This window comes from Geotrypetes seraphini, chromosome 9 (genome assembly GCF_902459505.1).
Source record: "Geotrypetes seraphini chromosome 9, aGeoSer1.1, whole genome shotgun sequence".
Lineage (NCBI taxonomy): Eukaryota > Metazoa > Chordata > Amphibia > Gymnophiona > Dermophiidae > Geotrypetes > Geotrypetes seraphini.
This window is the reverse complement of record NC_047092.1, coordinates 161224755-161252315: the sequence shown is the minus strand read 5'-3', so window position 1 is coordinate 161252315 and position 27561 is coordinate 161224755. Positions and strand designations below refer to the sequence as shown.

Genomic DNA, 27561 nt, shown 5'->3' with positions numbered 1-27561 from the left:
CTTAGGTTCTTATGATTCCAAATTTTGTAGTTTTAAATTTATGTAATTTGTTTAAGATCTTAAAACTTGTGAGGAGAGAGCAGAATATAAGAATATATAGAAACAGAAATACAGTAGCATTTAAAAAATCATTGGTTGTGCCCATTTGGCAGGTGACACATGGGGCCTGTGGCTAAAGTTTACGAACTGACTTCCTGTATAATCAAGCAAACTTACCAAGGCCCAAGCATGACACTCTAAGTCCCGATTTTCCAAGATTCCTAGAATAAAAAAGAAAGCAAAATCGGTATATTGCTATGTCTTATAAAGAATTCAGGGCATTTGTTGCTTCTGTTAGGAAAAAATGTCAACATGAAAGCCATATTTTCTGGAGTTTTTACAACACCCAGAATACTATTGATCCCCTGAAAGTTCACATAACATCTCACAAAATAACACTTTTCAAATTTCAAAAGAACCCAAGATATGGAATTAGTATATGTCAAAGCACTAAAGCCTATCATGATTTAAACCAGGGGCCAGATTCGCTAAAGTCAGTGATCATTTATCATTGTTAAAATTCTACAGAGGGAGGAGCCTAAAGCCCTGATTGGCCATCCCCTTAGGAGGGGCCATAGGCATCTAAGCAAATCAGGGGGGTTCAGGGGAGCATCTAGTGGCAGGAGGGCGTGCTTTTTTTGGTGGGGGAAGGAGGAAGGTAGGGGATGGTTTGGGGAGTCTCTGTTGGCACGAGAGAGTGGGCATCCCTACTGCCAATTTTTTCTCTTGTGGGGGGGTTGGCATGACAGGAGGAAATCGGCATCCCTCCTGCTGATTTTTGCTAGCGCGGGGGGGGGGGGGGGGGAAATTCCTGGTGCCGCGTTTGTCGGGGGTCGTCAGGGAGGGCAATCATCAGGGGGGGGGGGCTTTTTATGGGGCAGATATTGTGCATGTGTAACATGCACAGCATCTGTGCCCATTAAAAAAAAGAAAGAAAAAAAAGGTTTCCTGCCCCAAACAGCTGAGTGGGGCAAACAGTTGCTTTCAGGGCTTCCCCTGCCGGCTTTGCGCAAATGTGAGAGTCACAAGTGTGAGAGTCGCTCTCACATTGATCAATCAAATGGGAGAATCAGGGATTACAACCAATCTGCGTGAATCATTTGCATGCAAACTTTTTAGTGTATCAATAGAATCGGCCACAGGGTCTTACCAATCCTCATTAGTGCATCTAATCTAATCTAAGGCTTGGCTTTATATACTGAGACATCAATCCAAGAAAGCTCGACTCGGTTTACAATACTTAACAAATAAAACCATAAAGAATAAGACTAAGTTTTGTCGGAAGATTAATTTTCAAATTTTCTAGCCCTAGAAGACAATGCAATCTATTTATTACATATTTCATGCTAGCAATTAGCAATCTTTTTTTGTTGTTGTTTTTTTTTGGGGGGAAGGAGGGGTTAAAGTGCATTTTGCAACTAATTTAACAATTACCATATGTGCCCAGCTGGTAGTATTCTTTCACATGCATATGTAACTGTGCACACTAAGGACTGAATTCTACATATTGCGCTTAAAAAATCAGCACTGAAAAAACATGCCTAAGTGATATTCTATAATGATTTGTGTTCTTGGAAGATATGACAAAGTTCAGAACAATCTGTCCAGTGTACTGCAGCGAAATCTATTAATTTTCATTATGACATGGAATTGGACTATTTTCAAAGGCAAAACAAATGGTGTTTGTGTTACTGCCTGGTTTTTTTTGGGAGGAACATTGTCTCATAGTCTTATGCGACTGCAGCAATTACAAAATATTCTATGATGCACAAAATATTTTTTGACTGTCACAGCATATTTGAAGATCTTTGGCCCCAACTAGCTCCCAACTAAAACAAAAGGGCGATTAAAATGTAGTTTGAGCCCTTCTGGTTTTAAAAGTAGTACTTTGGTCAATAAAATTTGTCATCATGCTTTGCATCATGGTTAATTAAGCAATAAAGTTCCCTCCATTATAGGCTGTGATGGAGAAGAACGGCTAATGATAAAAGTGAATCAGAGCTTGTCCTCCAAATTCTGTGTCTCTTTCATGTGCTTGCTTTGTCTCTTTATAGTAATGCAGCTGCTTGATCTAGCATCTGGACATCTAAGTTGCAGTGTTTTTCTGCAGCATCTAATGTGAGTGAAATTGTAGGGGAGAAGTTTGTCCATTTGTGGATGACACTGAGGCCAGGATTTTAAAAAACCCGCGTTAAAAAGCGACGGTCTGCTAACGCGGCTGTTTCGATACTGAATCTAAAAACCAGAGACATTCTTAAAAAATCACGCATGCAAATAAGATCGGTGGACAGCAGCGAAGATTTCCTACATTTGCATGTGCCCATTGAGGGCTCTGATTGGCCTGGACACCCCATAGGCAGAGTATTAGGCATCTGGGCCAATCAGAGCCTTAGGACCCTTCCTGATGCATCTGGGGAGGGGCCTGAGGCTCTGATTGGCCCAAGTTGTTTAAGGCCCCTTCCATAAGAGGGGCCTTAAACACCCTGGGCCAATCAGAACCTCAGGGCCCTCCCCGGTGCATCCCAAGATGCACCGGGGAGGGGAATACCCAGTTTAGATGACGCAGCAGCAGCTGCAAGGAGCATGTCCATCTCCGGCTCATCTGTTCAGGTAAGGGGGAGGGGTGCAGCAAAGATGGGGGTTGCTACTAGTCAGGACGGATAGTTTAGTACAGCAGGAGAGAGTGGGCATCTCTCCTGCTGCCGGGGGGAGGGGAGGTCGTGGCCAGGATGTTAGGGAAGGGTGTTGTGATGCAGCAGACAGAATGGGCATCTCTCCTACTACATCACAACACAGATGGGTTTTCTAGCAGTCTCTGACACTGACCTGCACCCCTGGACCAGCCGCTTTTTTTAGTTGCCAAAAGCCGATGCCGCTTTTAAAAAATGGCTCAACATTTTTTAGAATCCACTGGAGGACTTCTAGAAACCTCGCTAAAGACGGAGATAATCCGTTTTTATAATGCACCGCTAAACTGCGTACAGGCTAAACTGCTGGAAAACAGTTTAGGGATGGTGTTAAACTTTTGAAAATCTTGGCCAAAGTCTTTTTTTTTTTATTTTTAATTTTCTTTATTTATATTTTGAACATATTATCAAGAATAAACTTCTTGTACAGAATATGATTGAGTCAACATAATGTAAAACAAATGAAGTAACAACTATATGACAAAATTACTATTTACTCATCAAAATTAAAGTCCCAAAATTGAGATCCAAGATGTTCCTGAGTGAGAAACTATTAAAAGAAAAAGAATAAATTCAAATTGCAATTAGGCGGTCAGATGAGAATGGACCAAGAGAAAATTTATACATTAAGATTTTCTTTATCCCCTTCAAGGCCCCTCCTGGAGAGAAATCCTGTCAACTGAGAGGGTTCGAAGAAAATATAATTACAAGATTTATACTTTACAATGCATTTGCAAGGGTATCGTAAAAGAAATGATGCCCCCATTGTGGCGACCCCAGGCTTAAGAAGCAAAAATTCCTTCCTTCGTTTCTGAGATTCCCTTGTCACATCTGGAAATATTTGAACGTTATATCCAAGAAATTATTTATGTCTATTCTTAAAATAAAGCTATAATATCCAATTTTTATCTGGTGATAAAACCACCATAGCCAATAGGGTAGCTGGAATAGCTACCTCCCTCATTGAAGATTCCAATAATAATGTTATGTCCATTTGTTCACCCTGACCTTGTTGTTCTAGTGGATGCTGTTCTTCCAAATTTTTTGATGTTCGCAAATAATATATTTTGGAAAAAGGAGGAAAGGCATCATTAGGAACATTAAGAACTTCACAAAAGTACTTTTTCAAAACTTCTTTTGCTGATAAAGAAGGAATCTTTGGGAAGTTCAAAAATCTAAGGTTATTCAACCGCATATTATTTTCCATCATTTCCACCTTTCTCCTAAGGTTAAGATTGTCCTTAATCAGTGTCGTTTGGATTTGAGTTACTTCACTTATCTTTTTATCTATTTTTTCCACATTATTTTTCATCGATATATTTTCCTGTTTAAGTCCATTTATTTCATTTCTTTGTTCTAAATATTTCTCTTCTGGTACTTTAATTTGTGGTGACAATGTTTGTCCCAGAGTAATTACCAAGTCCCAAATTGAGTCTAGGGTAACATTCATGGGTTTAGGAACAGATAATATACTTGCTTGCCTTGTCCCAGCTTCCACAGCAGTGGCAGTCTTCTCTCTCTGGAAACCTTGCTCCATTTCAAGTCCCCTTGTTGTTCTCACCGCAGTCTCGTCTTCCTCCAGTGCTTCGCCCATTTCAGCCTCCCGGGAAACGAAGTCTGCCTCCTCGGACTGACTACTCTCCCGTGGAGAGCTAGCACGCTGCGGCTGAGGGGGCGGAGTTCTAGCGTCGGGGCTCAGAGTCAACTCTAGCCCAGGGAAGCTTGCCGCGACCTCACTCCTTCCCGGCGATTCCAGCGGGCGACTCCCCGATGCAGCTACTGCCTCTTGGTTCAGACGCCGCAAAAAATCCTCCATGGACATCTGAAGAGGAGTCTCCAGGCGCCTCGAGGCTCCAGAAGTGCCTTTCCCTCTCCTTTTCAGCATTGAAATGGCACAGGTAAATGTTGTTTCGTTAGAATCTCTGGCGGCGTCTCACTCACTCTCATCAGCACACGGCCATCTTGCGGCCAAAGTCTTATACAGGGGCATCAATACCTCCTTTTTCCTAATTGGCAAACCTCTCCCTATGCAACCTAGTATCCTTCTAGCTTTTGCTGTCACCTTTTCAACCTGGGTCATGGGCTCATCGGGTGATGAGCGGTGGGCTGGCAGGGGGCCGTACCTGGTGGGTCAGGTGACCCAGATAAAAGGGGCATAAGGGACACTTGCTGAGCTGGCGGGATCGAGGGCAATGAACTATGTATTTTGGTAGCTCGGGAGGAGCTCTTTGGTTATGATGTTAATTGCAGTTATGATATGTTAATGTGTTTTGGATTAATAAACTGAGCTGCGGTCAATTTTTACCATCAAAAGACTGTAGTGCGTTTGTGGTAAAAGAGGAGTGGGGGAGGGTCATGAGGGTAAAAGGGTGGGGATGTGAGTATATAGGCGGACAGCAGGGCCTAGCCAGATCCCGCTGTCGTTTGTTTGTACTCTCCTTTTGGCTCTTTTGTGCCATTAGCATGGATAACTTATCAAGTTCACGAGTTGAATGTTTCACTTGGTTTAAAAGCATCCATTCTTTTTAATTACTGGAGCAGCACTTACCAAGTCACCGAGCTCCATCAATCCTCTGCGTGGCTTCCTGCACTGCCCTCTGTTTGCAGCACTCATAGTTCTCATAAGAATCCACATCCTTAAAAAAACTGTACAATACTTGCTGTTGAATTGCATTTAAAGTGATGGCTATCTCTTATTTTCTTTTGGAAAACCCAGCAATAAAAGGGTCCCTGTGCTGCCCCCTGCAGCTTCAGACGTGCTTTGCCTTGTCACCAAGGGCAGTCTGTGCTCTGTGGAAACTCTGGCTGCTTCAACTCTCTGCTTAAACACTTAAAAGGCAATAATGTGGAAGACTCCGCACTGTCTGCAAAACAGATTTATATTTTTGCTGTATCATGCATCTCACCCTTTAAAGCTATTTTTTATCTTAAGCACATAAGCTTTGCTACCAATTAATGATCTGTTAAAGCTAAGTTGCAAAAAGGTCTCTGCCTATAGCAACCCACTAATAGGCTGCTTCAATGACAAGCAACATTTCACCGTAACTTATACTTTTCTTTACTCTAGAAATGTATGTGTCACTTTAAAAAAAATTTTCCTCCACGCTTGTAAACTAATGGATAAGCCACAAAAGAATGATATATTAAACTATTACAAAGGCAACCGGGGTCAGGTACAAGATGGCGGCATCGAGATGCTGGCATTTCTAATGCAATCTTCAGTGCTGTTGATTAAATTATATCTTCTGGCGGAATTTGTTATGTCACATTTATAAAATGGAAAGCATAATTACTATTCAAAAAGGATATTATAATAAATTTAAAAAGATCTGGGGGCCATTGACAACTTACTGGGGTAATGAGTAGATACCATTTTCTATTGAAAGTATATTTGCAAATGGGGGGAAGAGGGTGAATTAAAATTTTACTGTAGGTTTAATCAATAGAAAAGAATATTTATTTTTGTATATTTTTGATTAATTGCTAAAGAAAAGGGTGGGTGGGGAGGGAATAAATATATTTATTTGATGTTATACTAGAAAGAAATTCAAGTGATGTATTTAATTTTAAATGTTTTATTATTTGTACGCTTGTTGTAAGATTAAGAAATGAATAAATAATTTTTTTTTTTTAAATTACCTTTTAGACTGACTGGGTTGCCATATTCTAAGAGGAAGGGGAGCATCCGAACTGACCCACTCTGTGGCGAGGATGGCTTCCCCAGCGCAGCGATCGATACTGGAGTTTGCCACCGCCACCGGGAGTTCCCTTGCCAAAATAGGAGGGCAGTCTACGTTGTCCTCGGCAGGAGGAGTGGCCGAGGACTTAGACCTGGAGGTTTCCCTCTCCTCTCCTCTGGCTGTTTGCCCACCGTGCCCTGCTTCATTTGCGGATCAGTTCAGGGAGCCCCGAGCATTTACCATTGCTGAGGAGACCCCATTTCAAGGGGCTGAAGCCACAAGAGGTTGACAGAAGCAGGGAGAACTGGGAGCTAGCCTGGAGGCAGGCTCTCAGTTGGTGAGACCATCAGTGGTAACACTCGAGAGCATCTGGGAAGCTGTCGTGAAATCTTCCCAAGAGGACTAGGAAAATCTTTAAACAATATGAAAGAAGAATTTACCTCAGAATTGAAAAAGGTCAATGCAAAGGTTTTCAAGCTGTAATCTCTGAATTAATTAAAAATAAAAATCTGCTTAATAGGAAAGTTGAACAATTAGAAAATTATAACCGCAGACTGAATATTCGTTTTATGAATTTTCCAAAGTCTCTGGGAGTAACACCTATAGAAATGCAGAAAAAATATTTGGTTGAGATCCTAAGGTTTTTCCTAAAAATATACTGCGATTGAATCGGAAATATTATTTACCTATGAAGAAAAAAAATGGGAGTTGCCCAAGAAGTAGACGAAATGTCCAAGATAACTTTTAATCACGCTATCTGACATTCCTTTTTTTTTTAAATAAGTCTTTATTCATTTTTAAAACTTTCAATAAGTGTAACATAAGATACAATCATTTTATACTTTAACATCACTTAATATACCATCAAAGTTTAACTCACATCAAATATCCCTCCCCCCCTTATACCCAGAAATTGTAGTTAAGCATAAGAAATCATAAAGTATCCCCCCCCACCCTGGATGTGTATGAATAAAGGGAAAAAATAATATTCATTCTGTACAATATTTTGTTAATGGCTCCCAAACATCCCTAAATTTCTTAAAATGCCCCTGCTGTATGGCTATTACCTGCTCTATTTTAAAGATTTGGCATAACAAATTCCACCACAAATTATAATTTAGCCGATCCCAATTTTTCCAGTTTTTCATAATTTGCTGCATGGCAACCCCTGTCATGATGAGCAAAAGTTTATTATTATTAGAAGAGATTTGACTCTTAGCTCTCCCTGGAAGTACCAAATAACACAGTGTCATATGATAATGCCACTGGATTTTCCAGTAGATTATTCACTTGGTCCCAAATGGATTTCCAAAAAATAAGTATCAATGGACAATAGAATATTAAATGATCTAATGTCCCAGCTTTGAAAAGACAGTGCCAGCATCTATTAGACTTAGAGCTGTCTAATTTCTGTAAACAAACTGGGGTCCAAAATGCTCTATGTAACAAAAACCCCCAAGTTTGTCTCATAGATGCCGACGCCATACATCTCATCCTCCAAGCCCAAATTCGTGGCCATTCTGACATACCTGAGAGAGCTACATTACTAGTTTCTTTTGTATTTGAACAAGATGCCAATGCAGTATTAAGATTATACTTTCGTAGCTCTGAAACTTGTTTATAGGACGTGCCTCTCGTGGCATGTGCGTGACATCATTGTTTCGACATCCGCATATTTCCGGACGCCCTCCAGCCACGGCCCCGAGTTGAGTGTGCCGCAGCTTTAAGACGTATGTGGGACACTGGTCAGGACGCAGTGATCTGAGCACCAACCCCCCAAGTTCAATAACGTCTGCCTAAAGATAGGTGCTTATATCGGCATGCCTAGCTGATGTATGTGCCTAACCTAAACCTCCCCCCCCCCCCTTTAACTGTTTGGACCCCTGAGGAAGGAGTGTTTCTTTGAAACACGGACCGTGTTGGGTCCGGGTTCTCCAACCTTTTTGGATACAAACTCTTTCATGTTCATATTACGGCCTCTTTTACAAAGCCGCGCTGGCGGCTGCGCTGCGCTAACGGCCCCGAAGCCCATAGAGATTTAAAGGGCTTTGGTGCTGTTGCCATGCAGCAGCCGCTAGTTTGGCTTTGTAAAAAAAAGCCGTTAATGTTTGTTTAATTAAAGACTTGGCGGCTTGTACACCATTCCTGCAGTTTTTTCTTTAGCTCCTTGTTCGACATATCACTGCAATTCTGTGGGATTTTTTGCTTGCGTTTGCTTCATATATTTTACCATTTCACGCCTTTTGAATTTGCAGTGTCTGTCTTTCTATTTGCGCTCACATTTATTTGTTTATTGATTGATTTTATGTACCATCCCCAAGACAATTCACAGAGCATTAAACTTACATAAAACACGACACTAAGGGCTCCTTTTACTAAGGTGCGCTAGCGTTTTTAGCGCACGCAGGAAATTACCGCGGGCTACACCGTGCGCTACGCTTCTAGAACTAACGCCAGCTCATTGCTCAATGTTAAAGCCCTAACGCGGCTTAGTAAAAGGAGCCCTAAAAAAACAATAAAATTATATAATATCTGGTACAGTCGCTGATTCTATCCACCCTGGACTACTGTAACATCATTTATGTGGGTATACCTTAAAAAACGTGAGAAAATTAAAAATAGTTCAAAACACAGCCGTCCGCCTAATATTCGGTCTAAAGAAAAAAGACCATGTCAGTCCCTTCTACAAACTGCTGCATTGGTTACCAATTGAGGCTCAAATATTATTCAAATTCTCTTGCTTTTGCTATAAACTGGTGTGGGGAATGGCCCCCAACTATCTACTATCTCATTTCGAACTTTTCTCCCCCACAAGGATAACCAGAAACCACAACCTCTTTGCCTACCCGAAGATTACAGGCTGCAGATACCGAACCTTTCTAGACAGAACATTCAAGTTTCAAGTTGGTAGGCTACTTCATTGATGGCGCCAGGTTGACATATGGCGCTTTTCGGAAAGAATTAAAGACCACCCTGTTCAACAAATTTATTTCATAGCCAGTCTTCCTCCCCCCCCTTTTTTAAAGTTACCGCTCATCATACTGAATCAACTTTTCCCCTCTCACGGTACTTTGTACTTTGTATTCTCTGACTGCTCAATGGCTTCTTCTCCATTTGTATTCTGCTATTCGCTGGTTTTACAACATTTCTATTGTAACATGTTAAAACTATATTGTAACCTATGTATATCTTTCTTCTTACTGATCTGCACTATGTAATCACAGGCCGCTCTGTGACCTCTTCTCCATTTGTATGTTGTAAACGCTGATTGTACAGCTATTCTTCACTGTGAACCGCCTAGAAGTCGCAAGATTATGGCGGTATAGAAAAAATAAAGTTATTATTATTATTATTACAGTGCTTTCAATCAGTTAAAACCAACAGCAATTCATCAGCCAAATACTGCAACAACCAACAAAATATCATCAATAGAATTCAGATCATTGGGAAATAAATTCCAACTGGTGGATCCAATGAATGAAAATGCAATTTTTTTGGGGGGGTTTCTACCAGCCTCTATTCTAATGGGACGTCTGCAAACTCCTTTGATATGACAAATACATCTACTTAGGGTACAATGTCCAACACATGGGAGGCCTTTTACCAAGGTGCTCTAGCCAATTTAGCGCACGCTAAAAATTAGCACGCGCTAAGTGCTAACGCGTCCATCATATCCTATGGACGCGTTAGCATTTAGCACGCACTAAATCGGCTAGAGCGCCTTTGTAAAAGACCCCCATGGTAACTCTTTGAAGACACTGAATCATGCGCAGACTTAAAAATCAGAAAGATGATTTTAAATTCATCTCTGCCTTTGTGACAGCCAGCGAAAGGAGTTAAGCACAGGCATTACCAACTCAGCTGCTGTGTGCTGTATCAGCTGCAATTTCCCCTGCTGGTTTATAGGTAGGCATGTCAAACAAACACTAGCGTTTCAAAAATAACTTATAATTTTAAGTCCTAAGACTAACTATTATACAACTGTGAAGTTAAAAATAAAACGTGTAAAAACTCTTGAACATGTAGACAAAACTCAAGCATGCTGGATGTAAAAAGTGAAAGTGCTGGGAGTTCAGACAAGAACACTCAACATGAACTAGAAAGCTACAGAAATGCTAGCTGTTTTTTCCCTGTCCGAACCCCCATTTCTAAGCACTGCCCACATCCTCAGTCCTGTACACAGCGGTGACGCCAGACTAGGGTTACCAGATTTTACGTTAGCACCAGAGGGTAGGTTTTTATGCCGATGAAAGAAAGAAAAGGAGCTTGGAGAAATTCTCTGCGTGACTCCTAGTGGAACTCTGAGGCTTTTCCTACCCTCGGACTCAATCTGAATGACAATAATAATATTAATAGTATGTATGTACGTCCAGGATAGGTGGGAGGAGGGGGGATTCCATTACTAATTTAAATAGGGAAAGGTTATTGAAAGATTCTAAGTATTTGTGTTTTTATTGATTAGTCATGGGGTGGGTGGGTGGGTTAAAATAGTTACTCATATATGTCTGTAAGATGAATGTGCTTTTCTTGACTTATTATATGTTTATATGTTTGTGTATTGCACTGTTGTTATGTGGAAAATCAATAAAGAATTTTTTTAAAAAATAGTAACATAAATATTTTGTTTAAAAAAGTATATTTGATTTTGGTAGGTGATTTCTCCTATTTTGGAGTTGGTGCTTAGAATTAGTTAAATGAGCCATACAGCAAGGGAAAGGGAAACATTTCATTGGAATTGCAGTAATCTAGGTAGAAAACAAGCACAATATGACTTCAAAACAAAGGAGTTCATAAACAACAAAACATCTGGATTACTATTCATATTTGCCACTGTGAAAAATAAGGATCTTTTTTTTTACTTTCACAAATCAATTCTAAGGGATATTTTTTTCAACATGTTTCTTGGTGAAATCAAACGAAGTTGGGGGCTGTGTGGGGCTGGGGTGTGGAACAGGGCGGGGCCAGGGGTGGAATGATGCAGGGCCGGGCCGGATGTGGAACGGGACCTGGGTGCGGAAAGGGGCGGACCTGGGGGGTGGAATGTGGCAGGGCTATATGTCCTCTTTTTCTAGATGCAAAATCTGGAAACCCTATCCATGCCCAAGCATGACTATATCAGTAGATGTTACTCAACAATGCTGAATGCTTTTTTAGAAGACTAGGCTAGGCACCAATGTGAAAAGCCCATATGGAGCCAATTATAAGTAGCTAGGCAGAAGGAAGAAGAGGACACAGATCAGCAATAAGATGGATTGACGCAATCACGACAACAAAGAATGCTTCATTAAAAAGCCTCCTCACGCAAACAGAAGACAGGACATTCTGGAGAAAATCAATCTATATGGTCTCCAGGAGTCAGCTTCAGCTCGGCAGCAATTATTCTGTATGGTTTATTATACTTGACCACTTCTTGTATCGATACAATAAAGTGGTTTACAAAAAAAAAAAAGAAGAGAAAAGAAATTCCATTAGGTCCACCACAGAGAAGATAGAAGAGGGAGAAAGAATATACAGTTATCGGAAGGGGGAGCCATTCAACATAGTAGGTGCCCACTGAGGACTTATTTGAAAAGGTATGTAAAGGACAGGACAGCCATAAACCAACCAGAATTGGATATAAGCACTAGGGATCTACTAAAAATAAGTCTGGCAATGTCCTTCCCTCTTGAAACACACTGCAACTGGTCACCCTCCCTTCCAAAGTCCAATTCCAGAGAGAGGAGTGTTGAAGGCATGATGCCTGCTTTCTTCCAGGAAACATTTAAAACAAAACATTACCTGGCCCTCTGCTACTGTATGGGTTTTCGCCAGGTATCTGTCACCCGGGTTGGCCACTATGAAGACGGGATACTGGGCTAGATCAACCATTGGTCCGACCCAGTAAGGTTATTCTGTTCTTCCGTTCCTTCCAGCGCTTCCCATAGTTGTGATGGAAAAATTCTGTGCCGAGCATCCACCCAATTTCCCCTTCCTTCATGATCTGCACACTGGCTCCCACAATAGCCCCTAACCTACCCAAACTCCAGCTGTTCCTTGTAATGTATTATCTCCCCTGATTGGCCAATGTGCCCCTTGATTAAGCTGGGGAAGGAAAGAGAGGGCAACTTCCTGTTTTACTTCCTACTTGAATCACATTCTCTCCCTTCATTAGCTAATGTGGGGATAGGAAAGAGCGGGTAAACTCACACATGGACTTTGCTCCTGTGGGAAAGCAAATGCATAAGCCACAGGTATTTTTGTCCCTGCTGCTGGCCCTCATTTTCAGAAAGGAATTGTATGGGGAAGTCTGTCCTTGAAAATAAGCACGCAGATAAATGCCTCCCCAACCATTTTCAAAATTGTCCCCAAAAGATCTAAATGCGCAGGTAAATGACATCCCAATACTGGAGCTTTCAAAATCATGTCATGAAAAATGTTATAGTTCTCCCAAATGAAATAGGGTCCTATGAAAGACAATTTAATAGAGATCCTCACTAAAATGATATGTTTAATAATTCTACTTTCCTTAAACAAATGCAATGGAAACAGCAGAAAAAAAAATAACAATACTTTAATGTTTAATTAAAAATATAATTTGCTTATGTAAGTCCAATTTGACTAGATATTTGTGAAATCAGAAGTCCAGGTTATTATTACAATAGAAAGGGGAATTTTTAGCATGCAATTTTGTGTCTTCTCTCTCCGCCCTTTTTCACTTCCTCCCGCCTCCACCATTTGTCTGCCAGTCCTCCCCTCTTTTGTGATCCACTGTTTTCCTGTTTTCCCTTTCTCAATTGATTCTTAACTTGTCACCAGACTCCCTTAAAGATTGTGATTACTGCCTCTGACTACCCCTCCTCCCGTGCTGATTCATTGTCAGATGCAGCCGAGGAGGTGTGATTCCAGCGCTAATGTCAAGCTAAATGAAAGAGATCGTAAAACCCACAGAGCAGAGCGTCTATCTCATAGCAGTTAACTCTGTGGAGTACAGCGAAAAGGACTATCCAAATACTTCCTCCTGAAAGAAGCTCAGGTGCGTGTTTTCTTTCAACCTGAGTATCCATTACACATTTAGGCACCTGCAGTGCCATGCTTGTATGTTATCAATATTAGGACAAGGCAAGCATTAAATACTCCCCCATCCGGCAACCCATGATTTTAACACCCACTCAAATGATAACTCGGTAGTTCAACAAAATACATCTCAAGTGTTTTCCACTTGCGGTAGATTCTAATTATGATAAGGATGGGAGAGTGGGATCAGGCGCTCGGAGTTGCGGCACTGGAATAGAGGAAGGTTTTGGAATAGAGAAAGATTTGGAAAAGTCCTGGAGGAAAAGTCCACAGTCTGTTATTGAGAAAGACATGGGGGAAGCCACTGCTTGCCCTGTATTGGTAGCATGGAATATTGCTACACCTTGGGTTTTGGCCAGGTACTAGTGACCTGGATTGGCCACCATGAGAACAGGCTACTGGGCTTGATGGACCATTGGTCTGACCCAGTAAGGCTGTTCTTATGTTCTTAACAAGCTCAAAATTTGTAAAATTAGTTCGGAAATATATAGAGTTACAAACACCCGGCTTAACCCTTTCAGGACCAAGGGACATATTTGTCCTATAACTTTAAAATCCTATAAATTTTGATTGGGATAGTCTACAGTTCTAAATTTGATATGTACGGATTCCATATGATACTGCCTTTATGTAAACAAACTGGTTCCAACATTCATTCATTAGCGTCGTTGCCAGATTGACGAGAAGATTCACTTGCCACACTGTCCATAAGCCAGAAGTGTGATTTTTTTTAAAAAAAATAATGATATTTCACACAAAAAATCAATTTTTTGGCATCTGCAAGCCCTTTTTACCATAAAAATGTCGTCAAAACCACAAAAATTGGCCTACGATCCTTATGGTCCTGAAAGGGTTAAGTACGACTCATACTTAAGAATGCGGTCGTGGATTCATTTGATTTCACTGAGCAGCATTTCCAAGGGGCATAAGACTCCTACACTTCTCCTGTAGCAGATTCAGGAATGATGCATGGCCACATTAAGAACAGTGTGTGGTTGTGCGTGCTGTACCTTATAAAGGCATAACTCTAAAAGAAATTAGATGATTACAGATAGTGCAAAACACATCAGTTAAAATCATAGTTCATGCAAGGAAATATGATCACGTGACCCCTCTACTTATCAGGGCTCATTGGCTCCCAGTCGAGCACAGAATTACTTATAAAATCTTATTACTAACCTTTAAAACACGTGCCGTTAATATCCCAGGATTCATAAACAGACTTCTTATACCATATACTCCACAAAGATCCGTACGCTCTATTTCCCAAAACTAGCTTTCCATTCCATCTGTGAGACATATCAATACGATGCGCTCAACCATTTTCTCTGTTACAGCCCCTTCGCTCTGGAACTCCGCACCAAATCATTTAAGGGAAGAAACATCCTTAAACCATTTTAAGTCTAAACCAGTGGTCTCAAACTCAAACCCTTTGCAGGGCCACATTTTGGATTTGTAGGTACTTGGAGGGCCGCAGAAAGAATAGTTAATTTCTTCTTATTAAAGAAATGACAATTTTGCATGAGGTAAAACTCTTTATAGTTTATAAATCTTTCCTTTTGGCTATGTCTTAATAATAATATTGTAATTTATAGGTAAAGAGACATATGATCAAAACGGTTTTATTTTACTTTGGTGATTATGATAAATATACCAAGGGCCTCAAAATAGGACCTGGCGGGCCCCATGTGGCCCCCGGGCCACGAGTTTGAGACCTCAGGTCTAAACTAAAGGCCTTCCTGTTTAAAGTTTCAAGTTTCAAGTTTATTAGGATTTTATATACCGCCTATCAAGGTTATCTAAGCGGTTTTTACAATCAGATACTCAAGCATTTTCCCTATCTGTCCCGGTGGGCTCACAATCTATCTAACCTTTGGCCTATAATCGTCCTACTAAAGACGTCATCTGATCATTTTATCATTGTATGTTTTTCCCATCCTCTCATGTTGCTCTTCCTTGTCAATAATGTACTTCTAGCTTCACATACTGTTCCAGTTTGTCCGTTTCGTCTTGTTTGCTGCTGTATTAAACATTTGTTCTGTTCTAATATTTCTATTTTATAGAATACTATTTTTACTTGCAGTACACCGCCTAGAGTCTGAATAGATGGTATATCAAATTTTTAATAAACTTGGACACTTGGAAACACTGGTAGGGACAGTTGGCCCTTTTGCCAGCTGGGAGCAGAGGTAAGCAGCATGAAGCTTAAAATCTACAAGTTCTGAGTTACATACAAATCCGACTTAAGAACAGCTTTAAAAACGTAACTCGTTCGTAACCCGGGGACTGTCTGTATTACATTAGAAGATGAGCATGTGAAGCGTTACCTTATGTTGAATGTTTTTCACATGTGAGTCTGGAGAAATGTGTTGGCACAGTTTGCATCTTGATATATTGCAGGGATGTGTGCTGTTCTCTTCCTTGCGGGCTTGTGTTGGGAGCGTGGGTTTTTTGTGGGGGTTTTTTTTACCAATTTTTGTTTTAGATTAGATGGCTGTCGGAAGGCCAGCATGGATGGAACTGGGAATATTTCTTCCTCCTTTTTCTCAGTGTTTCCAGCTCTGGGTTGTGTGTCACCACCAAGGGGATTCTGTCTGCAGTTGTCTTATCTTTGAATTGCAATAGGCTTTCTCTGGGTATTTCAAGGGAGGAGGCAATATTCTTGGAGCTAGTTTTGGAGTTGTATCCGTGTTGTTTATATGATTCAGTCAGGGTTTTGAGGTGTCAGAGCAGATGTGGTGGTCCTGTGTGGCTTGGTTGTGTATAAGGTAGGGTTACCAGACGTCTGGATTTCCCCGGACGGCTTTTCAAAGCCCAGCACTTTGTCCGGGTTTTAAAACAGCTTCTAAAATCACCCTCGGGCAGAATGGCAGCGGGGGCAGGGCTAGGGCAAGATTGGGGGCATGACAGGGCAAGGATGGGAGGAATGGGCAGACTTGCACGGTATGTGTCTGTTTGTGGCCTTTTGGTTGGGGATGGGCTTGGAGGGCTTCAATGGCTGGCTGTGGATGGGCTGGAGTGAGCTTTGATGGAGACTTCAGCGGTTGGAGCCCGGGCACAGTACTGGGTAGAGCTTTGGATTCTTGTCCAGAAATAGCTAAGAAGAAAAAACAAATTTTTTCCTAAAATTTTTTAAATTGAATCCGGTTGGGCAGACTGGATGGACCATTCGGGTCTTTATCTGTTGTCATCTACTATGTTACTATTTAATGGAGCGGGCCTGGGGGGGCGGGTCTAGGGTGTCCAGATTTTCCAAACGGAAAATCTGGTAACCCTAGTATAAGGGATTCATAAATATAAGAAATAAAGACTAAAATCACATTTATTCATCAAAGGCACAGGAGTCACCAAGTCTCTTCAGGGCCCTTTTACCAGGGCAGGCTCAAGAGACAACGGCACCTCAGACCATTCCCCACTCTAGTCCATACCTCACCCCATGGCCAGTTCCCTCCTCTTTCCTCTGACATTTCTCCCCCGTCCAGGCAGGATGCAATTTCATAGGCCAGCATCAGTATCAAGCAATAGCATCAGAGGAGGGAGGAGGGAAGTGTTGCAATTTCCTCCTCTGACGTTGGCCCTCCCCCCTCACGGTAGCTAGCCTATGAAACTACACCCTGCCGGGACAGGAAGGCAGCAACTGAAGAGGGAGGAAGGAGGAGGAAGGAAATGTCGAAGCTGCAGGGGAGCCTAATTTATAGACGGCTGATGTCACGGCCCTGGGCACTGATGCCCTTTAGAGCTGGTGCCCTGTGCCAGAGCCTCACCTGGTCTATAGGTTAAGCTGGTCCTGCCTTTTTCTCAGCTGTGGTGAAAGCTGACCCTAACGTGCTCTTATGCAAGGTTTTCCTGCATGCTGAGGGCAGTTTTACTGCAGCCAGTAAATGACCGATTTTCTATTATTATTATTTTTTTTATATTAATGGCCATGTGCTGATGTTTCCATTTACATGTGCCAAAAATAACAGGGAAGATTGATTTAAAAGACCACCAGATAACTTCTGTTATCAGCAAGAAATACAAGCTGCTGCACCATATTCTTTCTCAGCAAATAGATAGAACTCAACATTATCTATTTCAAACAGTGCTCAGAGTATGAAATATTAGACCAATTACAGGTGACCAATAAAAATAATTACAGCGGGAGCACGCACTGACAATTTTGTAGGTGGTAAAGGCTCACGTGGTAATCCTGCGGTAATGTGGACATGCTAACTGATTAACTCAGAAACTCCCAGTCGTCACCCCATGGCTAGGGTTACCAGCCATCTGGATTTCCTCAGACATGTCCTCCTTTGTCCGGGTTTTGAAAAGCTTCCCGTCAAAATTCCGTCGGGCAGGGGCATCCGCGCATGCCCGGACGCAACATGGTGATGTTGCGCGTACACGCGCATACGTGTGACATCATTGTGTCATGTCCACGCATGCGTGGCTGCCGTCTGGGGGCGGAACTGGGTGGCCCAGGGGGCGTGGCCATAGCTCTGGATTTTTTCTTCGGGAAAATCTGGTAACCCTACCCATGACACAACCCCTCCTGCAAAAAAATTTTTAAAAGTTTTTAGTGCACAGAATAGCGCGTACTGATTAGGAACTTACCACGGAATACCCGAGTACATCCCGTGGTAAGCCCTTTTAAGTGGTGGTAAGCATGTGCTAATGCTTACTGCAGCGTAGTAAAAAGTTCCCTTTCTCTCTCTTTCCCTTTCCTTTTTACTATCACCTTTATCCCTTTTTATATGTTTCAGCTTTGTCCCTACCCTGAAACTGAAAGGCAATAGAGCACTTCTGATGTATCGTATTCCTAAAATAATATTTTTAATTAAAAAAAAAAAAGTTTAAATAGTTCAGTGAAATAGTTCTTTGAAGCCTTGTAACATGCTCCGGCCTATCACAGCCTCAGGAAGCGCGTTCTGTGGTGGAACGCGCTTCCGGAGGCTGTGATAGGCCGGAGCACGTTACAAGGCTTCAAAGAAGGTTTGGATAGGTTCCTAGAGGAGAAAGGAATTGAGGGGTACAGATAGGAGTAGAGGTAGGTTATAGGGATAGTCTGGGACCACTGCTCAGGCAATAGGCCTGATGGGCCACCGCGGGAGCGGACCGCTGGGCGAGATGGACCTCTGGTCTGCCTCAGCGGAGGCAACTTCTTATGTTCTTATGTTCAGTGTAAGAAAAACACTCAAAGATTCTCTTGTTCTTCTCTCAAATTCTCTAAACTGAGATTCTCATTTAGCAAGACTTATCAAGTCATTCTGAGAAATAAACACCTTCCTTGGACCTGAGCAGGTGGAAGCACAGAAGAGCTCCGCATTTACTGATGGTGACAGACGGTTCCATCGCTGCAGGCTTGCACGCATTTCAGAAACCTGCCAGCACTCGAAGGGCCTAGTCAATCCAAGTCAGAAACTGGGCACATCTCCCAGCTTTCTCTCCCTTCTATCAAGAACTATTTACTAATGAACTCCTTCAGATTGGTGTGTTAAAATCTGCAATGGGAGTTTTTGAACTGAGAGTACTTTTGTATCCAAATAAGAATGAACATAGAGTGATAACATTTATTTATTCATTCAATTTTCTATACTCTTCTCCCAGGAAAACTCAGAATGGTTTACATGAATTTATTCAGGTTTTCAAGCATTTATCCCTGTCTGTCCCAGCGGGCTCACAATCTATCTAATGTACCTGGGGCAATGGGGGGATGAAGTGACATGTCCAGGGTCACAAGGAGCAGCATGGGTTTGAACCCACAACCCCAGGGTGCTGAGGCTGTAGCTTTAACCACTACGCCACACTCTCCCCTATGGGGAGAATTCCAAATGTCTTCACTGAGACTACGACTGCGCTTGCTTTTCACTCACATGGTTTTACCGTCAATCTTAAAGCCAAATTACATGTGCATCGTCACTTTGAAACATACTGTGGGTTCAGCATGTGAGCGGTCACTTGCACCTGCATTTTTTTTTTTTTTTGTGCAAAAATTTTCAATTTGTGTGAAAATTTTCAATTTTTTTATTTTTTCATTTATTAGGATTTATTTACCGCCCTTTTAAAGAAATTCACTCAAGACTGCTGGACAATGGGAACAAGGAAGGAAGAAGGGGTACTGCTTGGTGGGGGGCAAGGGGTACTGCTGGACAAGGGGGAGGTAAAAGGAAGGGAGAAGAGGTACAGCTGGAACTGGCAGAAAGTGAGGGAAAGGAAAGGTGCTACACACTGGAGGGGAGGGTGAGATGGTGCATGGGGAGAGAAAGCATGTTGGGTTGGGGGGTGCAAAGGAGGGATGCCACTGAGGGAAGAGGGAAGAGGCAAGGATAGAGAGAGAAAGCATGCAGGAGGCAGAAAGTGATGGACTCACGGAGAGGGCAAGAATAAGTTCAACATAAGCAATAGACAATTAGGGCTCCTTTTACTAACAGAAACAGGTAGGAAAGGAGGGAGAACTACAAATTTAAAGAAAAAATACAAAAAAGGGAGAACAGGGTAACATGAAACATCTTATTTTTGAATGCTCTTTTTCTAAACAATTTGGGGCTAAGGTTTGGACCTTTATATGTGATATTTTCAATATGTCTGAACCATTATCGTATAAAATCATTTTGCTAAAAGGTATTTACTTCTCCACCTTTTATCCTGATAATGTTTGTCAGCTATTGAATTTCTCTGTTGGCAATTGCATTGAAATTGGTTTGCTCTTCGTGGAAAGATTTGCCTCATTATATGTTATGAGAAGTGGTGGAACCTAATTTGTCTTACTTATTGTTATGAATATTATATTGCCAAGAAATCTAATGCAATTGGAAAGTTTAATAACAAATGGTCTGTTTTGAAGTCTCACTTATTTTCTCGCTAATATGAATATTATGTTCCTCTCATGCAAAGCTTAATTTCATGTTTTGCCGGTTTATGATGTTCTTATGCTCCACCCCCTTCCTTTTCTTTTGGATTCCCATCCTTCCTGTTTTTCCCCTGTTGTTCATATGCCCTTCTCGTGTTATATTTGTGTTGCATTGTAACTTTCTAAACTTCAATAAAGAAACTAAGGGCTCCTTTTACAAAGGTACGTTAGGGCCTTAACGCATGGAATAGCACGCGCTAGCCGTTACCACCTCCTTTTAAGCAGGCTGTAATTTTTCAGCTAGCGCACGCTAGTGCACCTTAGTAAAAGGAGCCCTAAGACTTAAAAAAAAAAAAAAAAGATAGAGTAACAGGAGTTAAAAAAATAAAGGGACTAATTTCAAAAACTTTGCAAGGGAGATCAGAAAGGTGCTTGAATCTTATCTAAGGTTAGTAGAGCATAAGCATGTCCTCTGCTACAGTATGGTCAGCCAGTGTTACTACTGGTGTGTGAGAGACTAGCAAGTTAGTTCTTCCATTAAAGGCTTGGATGAAGAGTCAAACTTTCACCTGCTTCCTGAAGTATATGTTATGTTAACTGAAGCCGTGTAGAGAATGCATTCCAGAGTGTTGGAGCTCCTCCAGGGGAAGCTCAAGGCTCGCTGGCAAGTATTACATCAAGTGATGTCCTTTGAAAAGGTATGGTTAGGGATACTCTTGGGGAGGTCCTGAGCGACCGTGGAGGTGTGTAGAGAGAGATCCTGTTCTTCAAGTACTCTGTGCTATTTCGATTTAAATTTAGCCCTGCATGTTACAAGTTTCAAGTTTATTTAAAATTTGTTATACCGCTTATCATAATTCTAGGCGGTGTACAGACTTCATAAAAGAAATAGGGACATACATACTATTGTATTTGGTTGCACAAACAAGAGACTAACTGACGTACAGGAAATGAGAGGTTTAGGGGGAGAACTCCATTAAATTAATAGAACAGCAAGACAGTTAGGGGTAGAACAGTAGGGTCTTGGAATCCTGTCTGTGATAGTCCATTAGAAATAAAGTTTCACTTTTCAAAGGCATCTTTGAATAGAAACGTCTTCTGCTTTGACTTCAAGGGTTCTAGAAGGGGTTCCTCTCTTATGTGGATTGGGATCGAATTCCAGAGTGAAGGGACAGTTATAGAGAGTATAGAAGATCAGATAGTATCATAATTTATATGGCGTAATGAGGGAATCATTAATAGGTGTTGAGATTGCAACTGGAGTGCTCTTAGGGGGATCAAAAGTCTATTGATGAATTCAGGGGCTTTGGTTGTTAGAGACTTAAAAGTGAGCAGTAATATTTTATAGGTGGCAGGCAATGATGTTTTAGCAAAAGTTTCAAGTTTATTTTGGTTTGATATACTGCTTAACACAATCCTAAGTGGTTTACATAAAAAAACATAGTCTAAAAAATTAATCTAAAATATGGGGAACTTACATGGACAAATTAAGATAACAAGAGGGACAACCTAGGATACGAATGGAAAACAGCAAGGGTTACATCATTTCATAAAATAAAAAAAATGAATGAATGAAATCAGTATCCAGATTTATACCCCTTAGGCATCTTTAAAAAGAAAGGTTTTGAGGCTTACTTTAAATTTGCCAGCATTAGATTCTTGTCTCATATTTGAAGGGAGGGAATTCTACAATGTGGGTGCCATTACCGAGAAAATGGTTTTGCTGGTCATGGAGACGTTCGGTGGTCTGGTTTGTTTTATTTGGTATAATGATGTCTGTTATTGAGGCATCTTGTATGACTTATGGAATTTTATATTTTGATGTATGTGTGGGTTTGGCCAGTTTTGGTTTTAAATGTTATTCGTCGTTGTTGCGACGTGTATGTTATAGGTAATTTGATTTGACATGTAAGTATGTAATTTGTTATAGTGTGTCCTTGAAGTGTTTTGTAAGAGAAATCTAAATGTTTTATTTTGAATGTTAATATGTAACTCGCCCTGGATATGGGCAGGTGAGAAATAAACAAACACAGAATTAGGGCAATTTTCATAGATCCAATTAATAAAAATGACTTTGAAAATTAATTTCATTTCCATGTTATGTTAATGCAGGCTTTCTTCTCGCAGTAATGCTTAATGCTCCAGGCATTGTCACTAAACAAAGATTTCTCTAATTTGACTCCAAAGGATGCTAACAGTCATTAAATCACTGGTGTCCCAGATGTTAACATCCTAAACCCGCACCCTGTGTTGCTTTAATTTTCATTGCTCTTGTCTAACATTTGCTTAACCAATTGTTCATCAACATCTCTACCAATAATTTCATACTGCATATAAGAGTAAGTGACACATCATTCAATATTTTCTCTTCTTATTAAATCTGAAATGAAGTAAGGGAGCTATTATTGATGAAATTGGGTTAGTCAGACATTTTCATGGACATGCGAACTATGTCCCATGTGCTTCTCAACCATTTCTACTGAGCTGGGTTGGTAGGATAGCTCACAGTTTCCTAAACCTATCTTGGTGTCTTCGTGCTAGCTGGACTTTCAAAATATCCACAATTAATATGCATGACATAATTTGCAAACTTGTCTTCAGAGCTGGCTCAAGGTGGTAAGCCTAAAGGGCACCAAACGCTTGCCACATCAGTTCAGCCTTCACAAAGGCGAGAGCAGTTTTGCTTCTCACTGCTGTGCTCTCTTCTCTGCATGGCCACTGGCAGCGCTGAAGGTTTAAATGCAAGCATATGTACTTGTGTTTAAACCTGGGGTGGTGCTGGCAGCTGAGCATGGGGGAGAATAGAGCAATGAGAGTAAAACAGCATGCTCTCATCATTGTACAATGTAGAGCCACTGCCAGGGCAGCTAGTTTAGGTTACCGACAAGAGGCAAAGCAATCGGGAGTGTGTGGTGCAGCGGTTGGAACTACGGCCTCAGCACCCTGAGATTGTGGGTTCAAATCCCTCACTGCTCCTTGTAACCCTGGCCATGTCACTTAATCCCCTCATTGCCCCAGGTGCACTAGATAGAGTTTGAGCCTACCGAGACAGATAGGGAAATATGATAAAGTACCTGAATGTAAACCACTTAGGATATAAGTGGTATATAAATAAATGCTAAATTCTAGGCTTAGTTCTTAGTGGAGTGCAGGAGGTAATGGTGCGGGGGCCACTTGATAACAATGATCCGATTTGATATAGTCTCTACAGTAAATATAGGAAATCCAAAACAATAGCATTTAACTTTTAAAAAAGGAGACTATGATAACATGAGAAGAATGGTAAAAAAAACAAACAACTTAGAGGAGCAGCTGCAAAAGTCAAAAATTTACACCAGGCATGGATGTTATTCAAAAATACCATCCTGGAAGCCCAGACCAGATATATTCCATGTATTAAAACAGAAGGAAGGAAGATTAAATGGCAACCAGCGTGGTTAACAAGTGAGGAAGCTATTAGAGCTAAAAGAAAATCCTTCAGAAAGTGGAAGAATGATCTGACTGTTATATAAAAAACTGGAACTAACGTCAGATGCCACCAGTTCCAAATGAAACACTGTGGAGCGCAGTATGAAAAAAACTTGATAGTAAGTTAATATACTTTGACATTCCTGTGTTAGCAGCGATAAATAGTATTAAGAAGATTTACTTATCAGGCTATGTAAAGTTGGTTTCTCATTTTTTTTCTTTTTGTATGAAGAGATCAAAAAGTACATAATTGTTTTTAGATTTATACGCTGGGAGCCTCGACACTGAAGAAAAATATATGAAACTTGGTCATGTCGGTGGAGGCGCTCCCTGGATATACTATCTACTAAAGATAAGTTCATATTTTTAAGGACTCGCTGTACAAAAATATAAATACGATATATATCTATATATATAAAATCGGAGGTATGTATGTGTGTATGTATGTATGTGTGTGTGTATGTGCCGCGATCACGCAAAAACGGCTTGACCGATTTCAACGAAACTTGGTATGCAGATCCCTCACTTCCTGGGGTGATATGTTCTGGGGGTCTCGCGGCCCACCTGCACACATGGGCGGAGCTACAAACAGAAAATCAGATTTCACCCATTCATGTCAATGGAAAAAATGTAAAAAGCTGCCATTCTTACAGTAATTCAAAAACGGCTTGACCGATTTGAACGAAACTTGGTATGCAGATCCCTCACTACCTGGGGTGATATGTTCTGGGGGTCTCGCGGCCCACTTGCACACGTGGGCGGAGCTACAAACTGAAAATCAGATTTCACCCATTCATGTCAATGGAAAATATGTAAAAAGCTGCCATTCTCATAGTAATTCAAAAACGGCTTGACCGATTTGAACGAAACTTGGTATGCAGATCCCTCACTACCTGGGGTGATATGTTCTGGGGGTCTCGCGGCCCACCTGCACACGTGGGCGGAGCTACAAACAGAAAATCAGATTTCATCCATTCATGTCAATGGAAAAAATGTAAAAAGCTGCCATTCTTACAGTAATTCAAAAACGGCTTGACCGATTTGAACGAAACTTGGTATGCAGATCCCTCACTACCTGGGGTGATATGTTCTGGGGGTCTCGCGGTCCACCTGCACACGTGGGCGGAGCTACAAACAGAAAATCTGATTTCACCCATTCATGTCAATGGAAAAAAATGTAAAAAGCTGCCATTCTCACAGTAATTCAAAAACGGCTTGACCGATTTGAACGAAACTTGGTATGCAGATCCCTCACTACCTGGGGTGATATGTTCTGGGGGTCTCGCGGCCCACCTGCACACATGGGCGGAGCTACAAACAGAAAATCAGATTTCACCCATTCATGTCAATGGAAAAAATGTAAAAAGCTGCCATTCTCACAGTAATTCAAAAACGGCTTGACCGATTTGAACGAAACTTGGTATGCAGATCCCTCACTACCTGGGGTGATATGTTCTGGGGGTCTCATGGCCCACAACTCTATGTTGCTTGCTCAAGGGTGGGTTCACCCAAGATTTTATATGTTCTTGCTCCTGGAGGTGAAACTAAAAATGTTGTTTATAATCAAGTTTTGCGTTAGTTGTATTGTATTCATTTTGTCAAATATTTCACATTATAATTTGAATATATGTGTATATGTGTGTGTGTATGTATGTATGTTCCAGCATAACTCTTCAATGCATGGACAGATTTCAACCAAACTTGACATACACATTACTTACTATCTGAGGACAAACACTGTGGGGGTGGGAAGGGGGGGATATGTAAAAATGATTGAAAATGACAGATTTTAGTATCTACCCCATAGTGTTTTCGGGCTCACAGATGAATACTCACCATAACTCTGAAACGCATGGAGAGATTTCAACCAAACTTGGTACACATATGACTTACTATCTGGGGGAAAATATTGTGCAGGTGGGATGGGGTAAATTACTGTGGGGGTGGGAAGGGGGTGATATGTTAAAATTATCAAAAGCGACAGATATTAATGTCCAGCCCATAGTTTTCGGGCTCGCAGAGATGAATACCGACACTCCCGATGCCGTTTAAGTCTAAGTTCAGCCCCATAGAGAGGGACATTCCTTTGGGACATGTGGAGGGTAGGGGGTTGGGACATGGGGGTGGGGCATATGGGACATGTGGGGGGGGGGGGTAACGTGGGGGGTGGGACATGTGGGACATAGGGGGGTGGGACATGTAGGGGGTTGGACATTTTGGGATAAATAAATATCCGGGCAACGCCGGGTAATCAGCTAGTATATATTAAAAAAAGAATCCGGTGAAGAAAATGGCTCATGCTATTTCGGCATGAAAAGCATCCAAGAGGATAAAGAGCCTGCTGAGGAACTGTTTAAAAATTACTCTAAAAAATTGTTGTTGACTGGGTAGCTTACTTTGGTGATTGATGTCTTTTTATTACCCAGTTGAAAGTTAGCCAGAAGTCTTTGGTATATGAAAATAATAGGAAACAGCATAAGGAATGGCAAGTGAAAGGCAAGGTGCTGTAAAGGAAGGCAAAGAGAGACATTGAAAAGAAGATTGTGGGCTCCTTTTACTAAACTGCACTAGTGGTTTTGCCGCACGTGCTAGACGCTAATGCCTCCATTGAGCTGGCGTTAGTTTCCCCGCATAGTGCGGGGGTTAGCACGCGCTAAAAACGCTACCGCAGCTTAGTAAAAGGAGCCCTGTGTAACGGGCAAAAACATATAGTAAGAACTTTCTATAGATGTGTTAGAAACAAGAAGCCAGGAAAAGAACCAGTTGGACTGCCAGATGACCGAGGATTAAAAGGAACACTTAGAGGAGACAAGGCCATAGAGGAGAGATTAACCCTTCTTTTACAAAACCGTGGAAGAGGTTTTTAGCGCCGGCTGGCGTGCTGAATGCTCTGCGCTGCTCAGACAGTCAGAGAGTTCCTATAAGCGTCGGAGCAGCGCAGAGCATTCAGCACGCTGGCCAGCTCTAAAAACCTCTTGCACGGTTTTGTATAAGGAGGGGGGTGGGTGGGGTGTAAATTAATTCTTTGTTTCTGTCTTCACCGAGGAAGATGTGGGAGTGATACCAGTACCAGAAATGGCATTCAAGGGAAATCTTGCCTCACCAATCTACTACGTTTCTTCGAAGGGGTGAATAAACATGTGGATAAAGGTGAACTGGTGATATTGTGTCTCTGGATTTTCAAAAGGCATTTGACAAAATACCCCATGAAGGACTTCTGAGAAAATTTTTAAAAAGTCATGTGATAGGAGATAATGTACTATTATGGATTAAGAACTGGTTAAAAGAGAAAAAACAGACACACATCCCCCCCTCCCTAGAAGATGCCCTAGGGGGAGAGAATCCTAAAATTTAAACTTTAACACAATTTCTTGAATTTTCTCAGGACACAATAATATCCAGGCCTACTTTAGTTGTTTATTATTGAAATTGATAAAATTGCAGAGCTTAAATCTTAATTATATGCACAATTTTGGAACTCCTAACATATGTGGATAAATCTACTTTCCACCCTGACTGTACCTCATAGAGAACATAAGAATAATCATACTGGGTCAGATCGATAGTCCATTTAGCTCTGTATCCTGTTTCCAGCAGTGGCCCAACCAAGTCATAAATACCTGGCAGAAATCCACATGCTAGCAACATTCCATGCTACGAATCCCAGGGCAAGCATTGACTTCCCCCATATCTGTCTTAATAGCATACTATAGACTTTTCCTCCAGGAACTTGCCCAAAACTTTTTAAAATCCAGATATTACATTAGTGACTTTTATTCTGCGATTCAAGGTGGATTACAAAAAG

At 41.3% G+C, this 27561-nt stretch overlaps 1 protein-coding gene across 2 annotated transcripts in view; it reads right to left on the bottom strand.

Moving 5' to 3' along the window:
- The window catches only part of KCNAB1 (potassium voltage-gated channel subfamily A member regulatory beta subunit 1), a 234903-nt gene that overhangs the window by 93984 nt on the left and 113358 nt on the right, over positions 1–27561 (bottom strand). For both annotated transcript variants that reach the window (XM_033959143.1, XM_033959144.1), the window contains exon 2: positions 217–260. In XM_033959143.1, coding sequence (XP_033815034.1) covers positions 217–260 — 44 coding nt within the window. The remainder of the gene's footprint in view (positions 1–216; positions 261–27561) is intronic.